At 41.9% G+C, this 14,092-nt stretch overlaps 1 protein-coding gene across 2 annotated transcripts in view; it reads left to right on the forward strand.

The window, feature by feature from the left end:
* The window catches only part of LAYN (layilin), a 43,539-nt gene extending 40,094 nt beyond the window's left edge, over positions 1 to 3,445 (forward strand). For both annotated transcript variants that reach the window (XM_063437202.1, XM_063437203.1), the window contains one exon: positions 2,903 to 3,445. In XM_063437202.1, coding sequence (XP_063293272.1) covers positions 2,903 to 3,266 — 364 coding nt within the window. In that variant the 3' untranslated portion in view covers positions 3,267 to 3,445. The remainder of the gene's footprint in view (positions 1 to 2,902) is intronic.
* Positions 3,446 to 14,092: the final 10,647 nt, after the last annotated feature.

Consider the following 14,092-nt stretch of genomic DNA (forward strand, 5'->3'; position numbering starts at 1 on the left):
GACATCGGAGACAGGGAACTGTTAGCGGTCATTAAAGCCTTAAAGGAGTGGAGACATTTATTGGAGGGGACCTTACACCCTATTACTATTTTGACGGACCACAAAAACTTGTCCTATATTGGGGAGGCCAAGCGTCTGTCTTCTAGGCAAGCGCGTTGGTCCTTATTCCTGACTCACTTTAATTATGTGCTGACTTACAGACCTGGTTCTAAGAACTCTAAAGCCGATGCTTTATCTCGCCAATATGAACCTTCTACTATACCGGAACCGGTTCTTTCTTCTATAGTTCCGAAATGCAATATTGTTGCTAATACGAATCTCAGGATTCACTCCCCGTTACTGGCCAAGATCATTAAGCTGCAACATCTAGCACCTAAACAGACTCCTGCGGGTCGACATTTCGTTCCTCCTGCTCTTCAACTGGAACTGTTGCAGTGTCTCCATAACAGCAAGATGGCGGGACATCCTGGTATTCGCAAAACATTTGCTTTGATCTCCAAAGACTTCTGGTGGCCTGCTTTACGTAAAGATACTAAAGATTTCATCACTGCTTGTGAGGTTTGTACTAAAACCAAACAACCCCATACACTCCCTTGTGGATTCCTGCATCCCTTAGAGGTTCCAGAGAAACCATGGTCCTGTTTGGCCATGGACTTTATTGTCGATCTACCTATCTCTAAAAAACAGACTGTTATTCTCACCGTGGTTGACAGATTCACTAAGATAGCTCACTTCATTCCTCTGCCTAAACTACCGTCTTCTCCCGAATTGGCAGAGATATTCGCTAGGGAGATTTTTCGTCTACATGGGATACCCTCCCAAATTGTATCTGACAGAGGCTCTCAATTTATTTCCCGATTTTGGAGGGCCTTCTGTTCACAACTAGGTATCAAGTTGAACTTTTCTTCTGCCTATCATCCTCAGTCTAACGGAGCTGCTGAACGTACCAACCAGAAAATTGAACAATATTTACGATGTTTTGTTTCCGAACACCAGGACGATTGGGTCGGTTTGATTCCTTGGGCGGAGTTTGCACACAACAATCTCGTCTGCGATTCTACTCATTCAAGCCCCTTCTTCATGAATTATGGCTTTCATCCGTCTATTCTTCCTTCGGCTTCTCCTTCCCAGGGGGTGCCGTCGGTTGATGTTCATGTGGCCAATTTGAGGAAGTTGTGGGACCAAACTCGACAAATCCTTATGCACAACTCTATGCTGGTTAAGAAACACGCTGATAAACGTAGAAGGGCGGCTCCGGTCTTTGTTCCAGGTGATAGGGTATGGCTGAGCACAAGGAACATCCGTTTAAAAGTGCCCTCCATGAAGTTCGCTCCCCGTTATATTGGTCCTTACAGGGTACTGACTCGGATCAATCCAGTTGCGTACCGTCTAGCTCTTCCTGCTACCTTACGCATCCCTAACTCGTTTCATGTTTCATTGCTGAAACCACTTATATGCAACAGATTTTCCTCCACAACAGCCCTTCCTCGCTCTGTTCAGGTGGAGGGTCAGGAGGAGTATGAGGTTAACTCTATTATTGATTCTCGAATCTCACGGGGGAAGGTTCAATATCTGGTCGATTGGAAGGGTTATGGTCCTGAAGAGAGGAGTTGGGTACCTCAAGAGGATGTTCATGCTCCTCGTCTCCGCAGGGCGTATCACTCCCGCTTCCCATCTCGTCCCGGTTCCTTCCGCCCGGTGGGCGTATCTGAGAGGGGGGGTACTGTCAGGGTACCTGAGGTCTCTACCTCCGAGAGAGGTAGAGACTTAGACGTTTATCCGTCCGGACGCCATGTTTCTCCTGTTCCTCGCGGTCGACCCGTTCACATAGACGCCGGCCGCGAGGGAGTTACTTCCTTATGTAGCATGGTGCCCGGAGACCGACGTCATGACGCCAATCCGGAACGACCTGTCACTCAATCCGTTGGAGACCAATCAGGACTCGTCGGAGGCGTGTCTATCCTCTCTAGCCAGGGTATTTAAACATACTTCGCCCTGTTGCTCATTGCCCTGTCATGGTTCTAGCCTGTCTAGTCACACAGTGCTCTGGTGTTTTTCAGTTATCCTTTTGGTTACGACCCGGCTTGTTTGACTTACCCTGTTTACCTCTGTTATCCTTGACCCGGCTTGTTACTCGCTTACCTGTCCTCTCGTTCCCTCGACCTCGGCTTGTCTCTGACCATTCTCTATACTCTCTGTACGTTAGTCCGGCCATTCAAAGGTCCGGTATACGTACCCTGTACCTATTTGTACTTTGCGTGTTGGATCCCTGACCCGATCCTGACAACTGTATTGCCAACATTTTCTAACTATTTCTAGACACACATTTTTCCACACCCTGAGCTTCAAATAATTATTCCTTACAACAGGAAATAACCTGTATAAAGGTGAGACAGGTACTCCTGAAAAAAAATCACTCTGGCCACAGGATTGTGAACCTATGCTTCTTGTATTAGAGGAATTTAGATGAATCAATGAATACTATTAACTAAGTGTTTCAGTGATAACATATGGCTTAGACTGGGAATGTAGTTTACTTTGAAGAATAAAATCACGTGAATATTTCAATGTGATCATCAGAAGCAATATTTTTACTTTACTGCCCATTTACTGCTTTCAGGAACTCCACAAATTAACAGAGCTGCACTAATCAATGTCTTCAAATGACTAAAGAGCCATCTTAGATCACATTTGAACCAAACCAAACTATTGATTTATAGGTCCTTAGCACTGACATTGGAAGCCATTGTTGTAGGGCAACACACATCCAAACATGAATTGGAAGCAAGTCTATTTAGAATCCATTATTTAAAGACTTTAGGAAAGGTGAATACATGACCTCACGTTCAACACAACGGTAATACTATTATTTCAGTATCATTTATTCCTTTTAATTTTCTAGGAGCCAGAATAACAATGACACTACCACCAAAGAGCAAAGCTTTTGGGTGTCTCAGCATCGCCGTAACAGTCCAAATTTGGAGGTCTACAATGTCATCAAGAGGCAGACCGATGCAGATCTAACCGGAACTAGACCTCATATCCATAACACATCTTTTCGGGTGCCTTCTGGAGAATGTTCACCCCCTGACAATCTCTCGGGGGAATACGATAACATGGGAGAACACCATTCTGAAAGCGGATTTGTCACCCTCGCCAGCACAGAGAGCGGATTTGTCACTAACGAACTTTATGAATTAAGTAAGGACACATTTGGAAAGAGCACAGAGTCTGGTTGGGTAGAGAATGAAATCTACGGATTTTAAAAAATAAAATAAAATTACGGACAAAGAAAAATCATGCTGGCGATGTTTAATAAAATACTAGAAGCAATATTGAATGACTTTTATTGAGGAACTAGTATTTGACACAATATTGCGGTAAATTCTACATTCTTACATTTAATATCCCTCTTTCCAGCATGGAATGGACTTGCATTAAAGAGAAGGTGCTGAAATCTGATGTGTTACTGTTTATTCATAATGTGTTCTACAAAATGAAATCTTAATTAAATGTGCAACAGATGGAGAATGCTCATTGTGTGAGTGGAGGTTATAGCGTGGATTAAACAGAGTATCTGGCAAATGATCAATCATACAAACATTAAGACATACATACTTTATATACGGTTTTCTTTTTTTTAATCATCCAAGTATGAAATATAGATTTTTTTGATTTTTTTTTTATTGGACTGAAATACAAAGTGGACTTTAAAGGAACACTAAAGGGTCAGGAACACAAACATGTATTCCTGACCCTACAGTGTTAAAAACACCATCTAGTCCCCCTGGCCCCCCCTTTACCCTCCTAAATATAGTAAAATCTTACCTTTGTTCCAGAATTGATTATCTCAGGCAATCACAACATTTCCCCATAGGAATGCATTGGATTGGCTGCGATAGTCCATTCTGATTATCTCAGCCAAGGAGGCGGGCTGGGGGTGTAGCCAAACACCACCCTGGCCATTCAGCATCTCCTCATAGAGATGCATTGAATCAATACATCTCTATGAGGAAAGTTTGGTATCTGCATGCAGAGGGTGAAGACACAGAATGTCAGTCACAGTCACACTGTGCAGCACTGCCCCAAGAAGCACCTCTCTTAGCCATCTGAGGAGTGGCCAGCAGAGTTATCACTAGGCTGTTTTTCTCTGAAAAGACAGTGTTTAATGCAAAAAGCCAGCAAGGACTGACTATACTCGCCAGAACAACTACATTAAGCTGTAATTGTGCTGGTGACTATAAAGCCCCTTTAAATAACAAGACACAACTGTATCCAGAACTTGCAATGTCAAGCTGCAACCCTGTTGAAATCAATGCATTAATGGAGATTCAGGTCATGAACCCACTTTGCAGTAATTCCCGACACATGTGAGATAAAAAGTCGCAGCAAACTGCACACTTGCAGTGCATTGGTGAATTACAAAAAAAAAAGTATTTATAAAGTGGCAAGTTCTGCAAACACACAAATAACAGCAAGAACGGGTAGTACAAGATTTACTATGACAGATACAAACTGATCCAGTAAGAACTAAGAGACCTAACTGCAGGCTTACATACCTTCCAACAATTCAAATGGACAAAGAATGTCACTTTAACTTTAGGGCTGTGAGTAAACGTGTGGTCTACAATAGTAGGTGACTTACTAAGAACAATGTATGCATGAACAATGCATATTATTTACACAGACTGATTTCTAAATATATTTATTGTGGTTTTAAGATACATTGGATATAAAGAAGGACCAAGGGATTTGAACTCATCATAGGGACTGTCCCTACTAAATATGGACACTTGGGAGGTATGCGCTTGTAACAAGAATAGATCTTTTCAGACTTAAGGTAATGATGAGGTTGTACAAAGGACAGCACAGAGTTAGAAAATTAAATGTGTTGAATAGAATGTAGATGTCATCATTCTATAGATCAGACTTTCCCAAACTCCGATCCTCCAGATGTTGCTGAACTACAATTCCCATGATCCTCACCCTAACTATTTCATTGATAGAGTCATGGGAGTTTTAGTTCAGTAACATCTGGAGGGCCGGAGTTTGGGGAAGCCTGCTATAGATGGTGAGTAAGTGGAACAATATCCGAGCCACACAAGACAAGACTTCGCACAGTTGAATCTAGAGGTTTGGGACAGCTTGGAAAGAGAATATTTTGAGAGCAAAGAGGAGAATCTTGATCATGGCAAGGTGCACTGGGTACCAGGCTGGAAAAAAATAGCAATCAGAGATGTAAGAGGGCGAAGAGTTAAAGGGTCTTTGTAAGACAATGATGTTAATCACAATATAACAATATAATCACAATTAAAAGACAATATTCAGTTAATAGGGTAATATTTAGTTAGTAACAGGTGGACAGGTGAACCACCAATCACCATCAAGCACGGTGTATATAAGGTAACGCCATAGCAACCCAGTCCTCTTTATTTGACTGTGTATTCTATGTAGTAAAATGAAGACATATGAAAACAATGAATTGGATCCAACAGGCAATACGGAGAGAGGATAAATTCTCTTGAAGAAACTTTCCTGGAAAGGACAGGTGAGAAGAACAATAAACTTCATGCGGAGTGGACGCACAGTGCTATGGCTATACAGTAGATACCTCTACAAGTCTAATTATTCATCAAAATGTGCTCCTAATTCTTGACAAACTCTCTGTGCTCTGTAAGCATAGGTGCTGAAACCGACTTTTGTATGTATTGAGCTGGACCACTCATAGGCCCTGACCTACTGGCAACATACTCGAGGTGTGAGCATGGCCGCTCTCCCACTCTCTGAAACATCCTGCTATTGAACCACAAGCCCTTGCTTCCCCCCACCGGTCCCAGGAACCCACTCTTAGCAGTTACCTATTCTCACATCGCAGTGGTGATGGCAGGCAGGGCCTGCCCTTCTTCCTCCTCGTGGCTGGAGGCCTGCACAAGCAGACTGGATGCCATCTTTGAAAAATCTCTGCATCGGATCTTTAATAAGCAGGGGAGGTTGGAGGGTGCTCCCGTCTGTCGAGCTTACTGGAGAAGCCACATACACACCTACCACCTAAAGTTACCTCAGCAGGAACTGACATAGGGCTGGATGCCCGACAGAATCGGAGGGGTGTAGGAGCATCGTGCCCGGTGCGGACTTCCGGCTCTGCAAAAACAGGGAGTGAGTGGGACTGTGCGCCGACATGGCCTCCTTCAAGCTGGCGCTCTGATCTCACAGGTGGAACGTTTTCTTGCATATCACTGGCTGGCAGGCTGCATCATACCGATGAGCTGATTCCTGCTACAATGATCGGGAGTTGGTTGAGGATCTACTGCAAGCTGTCTACCTGTGTCCCGCAATTACTCTATGTTTAAATGGAACACTTGTTTTTCATATACAATGCTGTGTCTTATTTTATTTTTGTTCTTCTTTCATAACAGTTTATCTGTGACATGTGCAGTTTAGCCAACTGTGGCTTGATGTTTTTCTCTCTACTCGTGCTCCATTCAGGGTCTGGCTATAGCCTGTACACCAATTCATGTTTCTATAATAACAAAATCTCTTGTTCTGACTCTATACGAGCTGACTGTTAATTCTTAGTGTAGTATCTCATGCCTTTTTATCTTGTAACGTGCGGTGACGTTCTGTGTCAGAACGAGACATAAATAAAGAATTTTTTTTTAAAAATTGAATAAGTATCCAGAATATTGTGGAGGGTATACAAATAGAATGATGAATGCCCTCTGTGTCTCTCTCTTTGTCCCTCCCCAGCCCCTCTGTGTGTTTCTATGTCCCTCCCCAGCCCCTCTGTGTGTTTCTATGTCCCTCCCCAGCCCTTCTGTGTCTCTCTTTGTCCCTGAGCCCCTCTGTGTGTCTCTTTGTCCCCCAGCCCCTCAGTGAGTCTCTACCTTTATGTAGTGTGGCCAAGCGGGCCCCAGTGGAGGATCTTCTGTGTCCTCTACTTGTACTGACAGGAAGCTTGTTGGTGCTCTCAGCTAGCAGCTTCCTGTCAGACCAGGAAGAGGAAACAGAAGATCTGCTACCGCGGTCCACTCTGCCATTCTACATGGAGTGAACAGCAGAAGGGGGAGTGCTTTGCAGTGCACTCCCATCGTGCCAGTCACCCAGAGATTGTGCCCCCTGGGTTGGTGCACCCTAGGAGCTGCCTAGTTTGCCTAGCGGTAGCCCTGGTGCCAGAAGTACGCTGGTGCCCTTCTAAAAGAATACCTTGGCGTCCTTCCAAAGTAAGTAGATTAAGAACAGTTTGACAACTTACCAGGGTTCTGGTAAACATACAAAGTCTGAAGCTCCAATACACATACCACAGCCCCTACCGACACACACTCTACAGCCCTTAAACACACACAATCTCTACAGTACTTAGACATGCACACACACACACAAACTACAGCCCATACATCTTACTCCACAAACAGACCCCTTTACACACAAACTACGCCAGAAACAATTCCCTCTACACAATCCTACAAGCAGCCTACAAGCACATATATCACTACAGGCAGCCCCCTCACAAATGCACAACAGTCTTTACAAGACCCCCTCCAGTGCGAGCATATGACTGTGCAGCTCTTACACAGCCGGTCTCATCGAGCTCATAATATCTGTGTGAGAGCCGCAAAATCAAGGAAGAGAAGAGTATGAGCAACGTGAACTGGGGGGAGGTGGAGTGACAAAATGCATTTATGCCTTTGCAGTCAAAAATCCTTGAATTGGGAAGGGGGGGCCCTTGATCTCTTACTGCCCGAGGGCCCTGTGAGTAGTCAATCCACTCCTGCATGGAAACAATATGTTGTAAGTGTGGTTACAATTGATTACAACTAACTTAACTGGTTTAAAAAGAGGCAAAACGTTTGCAACGTTGGGCTGTTTTTGACACTTTTTCCGAGGACATTATACAAAGTCTACAGATAAGAAGCAGAAGGATTACACATACTACATAGACCCTGTCATTGTTGAGCTGTATGTAAGCACTAGACTTGTGCACAAAGCATTTCAGCTGCCACAACCAAAGTAAATGTCTTTTCAATAAGTAAGAATTTAAAAGGAAATCTCGGGTGGATCTATTTGTTTGGGCGCAGATTAAACGGTGTTTGATGCATTCAAAGCAGCTGAAACACAATTGTGCTTTAGATGGCCCTATGGGATTTATTTCACCTCTGTAGTTACCTAAAGAACCACTAGATGTCACTGTTGCAAAGTGAGAAATAATTTGGAGAAACTACGGAGCGCTATCATCTCTACAAATTGATAATAAATATGAAATGCACACTAGGTGTCAGTACAACACCATCTTACCTGATGAGGGTCTTGGTTAAAGGCTGATCTTTGTTACCTGCTTTCTTATATCTGGCTGCTGAACAAAGAGGAAAAGGAGCAGAGACAAACACGGCTCTAATTGCTGCAGCAATCAGAGAAACGGATAACGAGAGTGACCTTGAGAGTGATTACATAGCGTACCTACTGTGTTTGCCGGAAGCAGTCAATACCGTTTGTGCCGAGTTCAGATTCCTTTATACAGATCTGGGGTCTGCAAATTGTGACCTACAGCTTTTAGACTGTACCCTCGTTCTTTGTTGGCCATTGTTACCATTTTACGTGCCACGGTTTGGCCTTGTAGTATCTCAAAATGAGACGGAACATGTTTTATAGGTGAATAAGCTTTATGGTGGTCTAGATCAGCCAACCCGAAGCCACCCATCAAATGGGAAAAAAGGCCAGGCACACAAACACCGGTTTTAACTCTTTAACGGGTTTGTATGTAGCTGGTGTTCTAATTGTATTTCTATATTAATCTATGAATCAAACAATTCCATGCAAATTGAATTCCTTTAGTACATATGGACCATTTTAAAGTGACAGTGTAGGCACTATAACCATTTTCTCTCATTAAATCAGTTATAGAGTCTGGAGTCCCCTGGCCTTGTCCCTCCATTCAGTGTTAAACCATTTTTGAGCAATACTAAGAATCCCTGGCTCCCCAGAGGCGTGGCTAAGACAGAGATTGCACAATTCTTTCTAGCCATACCCAATTTTACCTGAATGGGCACCGTGATAGGTGGTCAGCTGACACTCTCAGTCAGCCAATCACAGCTGCCCATTGCTGCTCAAGCTAATGCTTCCTAATTGACCCGAGAGGCACAGAGGGGATAGGCTGCTGTGAACTCTCATATGGCATTAAAATATTAAAAATGGTTTACCGCCTAATGGAAGTACAGCGCCAGAGGACTCAAAACACTATAAACACTTTGCAAAGAACAGCAAGAAGACATGGCAAATAGAGCCGGGTGTGATGTCACTTCCTAGCCACACCTCTTCCTATCACACAGAGCACGTGGGACAGCAGAGAGGAGACCTGGCAGAGAGAGAGCAGATAATAGTGCCAGGTCTTACTGCGCGGGGGAGGGAGGGGGGGATTAATATGAGTGTCATTAGGGGCCCCTCATCCTATCGATGGAAAAGATTATTTTTTCAAATTTGCCTTTCTACTTCCAGAGATCTCTGATCTCCCCAGCTGGTGCATTGAGCCATTAGTCCATTATAGATGTGTCCGAGTGGTCAATCCTGCCTACGAAGGCATTCTCGGATGTCCTCAGCATCTTTGCGGAAGCATTAGTGTACACCCAACATACCGAGTGGCAAAGCGTAGACGTAAATAAGCAGATAAATAAATAATCTTCTGCTGCAAGTATTTTTTACTAAAATACAAACCCTTTGCTATTAGAGTGATATGGACACGGTGAAATTAAAATAGCTAGAGCAGTATGGCTGTATTTACTAAACTAGGAATTTTAGAGAAATGACAAGGGATTGGTTCTAACTCTGATATTTTTACAGTTCAGCTAAAATCTGCAATTTAATGGTAATTTTCCAAAAATAACCAGTTTTATAAATGATTCATAGTATAGACTAGACATCGATTTAACCTATCCAAAGTGAAATCGAATTAAATAAACAATTAGACACCCACACACACAAACATCTTCCTCTTCTCTCTTCTAGTAGTCTGACAGTCTATATTACAAAACTGTATCAATAGGCTTGTCCACAACCATTACGGTGTCTGCGAGGAGGGACCTGCTGGCTGGATGTCCATTTAGCTCATGTCTGAAACTAAGGGTAAATGTAAGACAGGATCCCAGTCTGGTTAACCAGCGTCTTGTATACATTCCTCGAGGACTCTGGCCATTCCAAACTCAGACATTCAATGCTGATGTCTTCTTAGAGACACAGAGGGGAAACTCCAAATGAAATATTCATAGTGATGTTCAATTAAAATTACAATGGATTAGGACAGCATGTAGGAACCATTTCAATATTAAAATTAACCCATGCTCTGTACACATTGCTGTTTGTGCTTGGGTGTATTCTAAAATTCTTGAGACAGATTTTTAATCAACTGCCGTAACTCGAACTGGATATAGCAGTGAAGCAATGGGAGGAATAATACCTCGGGAATTAAAGGGAAACACTTTACCTAACAATGCTTTCTGGTTTCCCAATGTTCATGCCAGTAAGACAACCAATATAGAGGTCCGTTGGCATTGAGATGGGGTTTGAAATATGCCAGTGTGGTGGAAGAGTTACAGAAAGAACTATAGAAAAATGTACATCAACTATGGGATCATCTATAACCCATTACACAAACAATACACATTAACGGGACACTATAAGGACCAAAACAACTTTAGCTTAATGAAGAGGTTATGGTGTATAGATCATGCCCCTTCTGTCTCACTGCTGAATTCTCTGCAATTTAGGAGTTAAAGCCATTTGTTTATACCACCCTAGCCACACCTCCCTGCATGTGACTTGCACAGCCTTCCTAAACATGTTCTTTATTGAGAGATTTAATGTTTAAACTTCCTTTTTTCTACAGTCTGTTTAATTTCGAATTTCTTATCTGCTGCTCTGCTGATTGCCTACTGTGGAGCCTCCTGTGTGTGATAAAAGTAAAATTTACAGAGCAGGAGATAAAACGTCTAAAGTAACTTAACATCTGGTTGAAAATTCAACTTCTATTTCATTCAGGCATGCAGTGGAGGTGTGGTAGTGAATTGAGCAGTGATCTATACACCCATATTGCTACATTAACCTACGCTTGTTTTGATGCCTATAGTATCTCTTAAAATACAAATACTATCTGGCCATCTCAAATTCTAGGAAACATACTGGTACTAAGTGGCATTGATACATTGTATTTGGAAATATCTAGGAATTTCTGGGCTCCAATAACAAAAGTCTGACTCAGTAATTTGCAGACTGTATCTGGAATTAATGAGATCAAAGTGATTAGGTCAGTAGAACATTATCATAAACACGAGGAAAATTAATTCTCCACAGTGAAACTGACACATTATACACAATTAAATACGCATAAATGCACACAGATTTTAAATGAAAATGTAATTGATAACAATGAAAAAGTCATATATTAGAATCAAAACAAAAACACGCTCTACTATATACAAAAATAATTACCATAATATACAGCATTCTAGAATTTGTAGCCAAATTTAACTTGAAAAATTTGAAAAAAGTTCCTCAAGTTCAGCATTCCATACATCCTTGTTGCTGACATACATCCAAGACAGAGGGGAACTGATTTCCAAATTTGTTTTTAAAAGTAAATTATTAACATTTTTCTCCAGAATGGCAATACGATTTCCCCCTAGAAACGAAAGGTCCATATGTGCCTATTGGAATGTTCGTATAAAAAGGATAAAACATATTCAGTGGTAGAATCCTACTACTACATGCAGAGATTACAGGGCCACCCATCCAGGAAAATCAAGGAACAAAAATGTTTTCCCTACTGGCCCGAATAATAAAATAAAGGGGAGGGATTGTAGTATTATTATAGTATTGCTGTGACTGCCAAACAAAATATGGTAGCCTATTTCAACTCCATTTTAGAACTGCCTTTTGTGGACCTCCATTTGGGAGTTGTAAGGTAGGTGTTACCTAACAGTGGTTAGATACTCACCCCGAACGTTCCCAACCACATTTGCCCCTTTTCCCGTGACATCAGCAGAAAACAGGAAGTAGTAGATAGTTTATTTGTAAATGTCTGGTGAGTGTAAGATAAATCGTTATTCTTCTAGTGACCAAAGGAAAGTTACTCCAGTTCTTCGTTTCTCCCCAAATATAAAATGTTAAAGAACACCTGACGAATCTGCAGAACCTAAAATGTCAGCTGCGTGCCAAGGCTATGTCTGGCCAACACATCACAGAAAGAAAAAACCCTGCAGGTCCTGTCTTATTATCGTAATTAATGTGTGTGGAGATATTCTGTGCAGTGTGAACAGCAAGTTTTAATTTACTTCAAAGAGATTGCAATAATAAAAAAGGTAAAATGAACAAAGTCCTGCGTGAGACTCCCGTCGTTTGTGCCAGGAGGTTTTGGCAAACCACTTGACTGAGATTGAAAAGAAAATACTTATGAAGCATTTTCTGAAGGAAGAATTTTATTAAAATAGTTTTAATATCACATGATGTTTTTACTTGTTATGCATTTTGAAATAGCACTACAATAGTCTAGACCTATTTCCTAAATGAACACGTTCAATAGTCTGTTCCAGTTGAGGTTAGAGCGTGTAGGATAATGGCTCTCAGAGAGGAAAATATTAACTAGAAGACAAAAAACCACAGTAAGGGGCCTACTAAACTGTTAACAAAGTTGCCAATTTCCATCTTTTTTTTTTTAAATCAAAATATTAAAGCTGTAATTAATTGCTACATATTAAAGGGCACTCCCAGTTGAAACGCACTAGTCCTTAGTCAGTCCATATGAATTATGAATTATCAAAGAAAGTTAAAATGATTTACTACTTAGGGGAAAAGATTATAATTTTTTTGGCATTCTTTTTTTAACTCTTTATTTGTTGTGGCAGTCGGTATACAGAGTTTCCAGACATTACATACATTACATAGTTTGTATGTTGATGGCTTTGGTGGTTACCGTACATCTATAAGTAGATAAGTGCTGATGGGGTTTGGTCCTCCTGCCCGGGCCCGGCTGTCATATTTTCACATTGGGTAACGTACAGCAGTACAGAAAAGAATAAGAGAGTAACATCAAGGCATTCTTTATTTTTGTTTTGCAGAGATTAACACATAGGTATGTAAAGACATGTCAACATGGTTATAGATGTCAAAAAGAATTTCGAATACCGTACATAACAGGACGTGTCGTGAGGGCTGTACTTTTTAGAAATTACATTAGTACAAGCCCAAATTACCGGCAGATATTATAAGACCTGCTAGGTAACAATCAAATATAACATATAGAGATATTATTTATGCGGCGTCTATATGTAGAACAGAAATAAAGTCAATACCTCTGACACATTTAAAAGATGTCTATAGCTGAACAAGGCATAAAAAAACAAAATGTGGAAGAGAATCTACCAGGCATATCAGAGATAAAGGTACTGAGGAAGGAGATTTAGCCTATGGCTCAGCTGGGGTCTGCGCCAGGTCATGAGAGCACCGGCAGTGCGTGTTTTATAACGCTTCTCAAGTTAATTCCTCCAGTTCTGGGTCACAGTGAGAACCTTCACACAGTTTCCTTTGCACACAGGGTGACCAGGTCGGTACCCCAAGAGAGTCCCTCTGATGAGATCTCCTCTGTGGTGTGTGGACGATGTATTAGTTGAGGCCCTTTCAGGGTCACCGACCCAGAATGCGGGGATCAGGTTGGAATGCCCTCTGGATTAGAGGATAACGCTGCTTGGAGAGCCCATGTTTGGATAGCGCACCAGAACTGTGCACATATATCATCAAAAGTGTCAAGGAAGGCCTCTCTCCAGCCCTGCAGTGAATCTGTGTTAATGTGCACACCTTCAAGACTTAAGCTTGTTCAGGAGCGAGGTTTGTATCAGGTGGTGTAGCAGTGGGGACATGCATAACCCCCACCAGTCAAAAAGCAAAAAGGGGGGGGGGGCAGTCACGATCCAGCCAGTAGGTTCTCTGGTACGACAGTGTTTACTGCAAAAAAACTGAAGGAAATGATTATACTCAGCAGAACAAATACAATAAGCTGTAGTAATTCTTGTGACTACAGTCTCCCTTTAATAAATATAATAACCTTTCACAT

The sequence above is a fragment of the Pelobates fuscus genome, chromosome 11 (assembly GCF_036172605.1).
Source record: "Pelobates fuscus isolate aPelFus1 chromosome 11, aPelFus1.pri, whole genome shotgun sequence".
Classification (NCBI taxonomy): domain Eukaryota; kingdom Metazoa; phylum Chordata; class Amphibia; order Anura; family Pelobatidae; genus Pelobates; species Pelobates fuscus.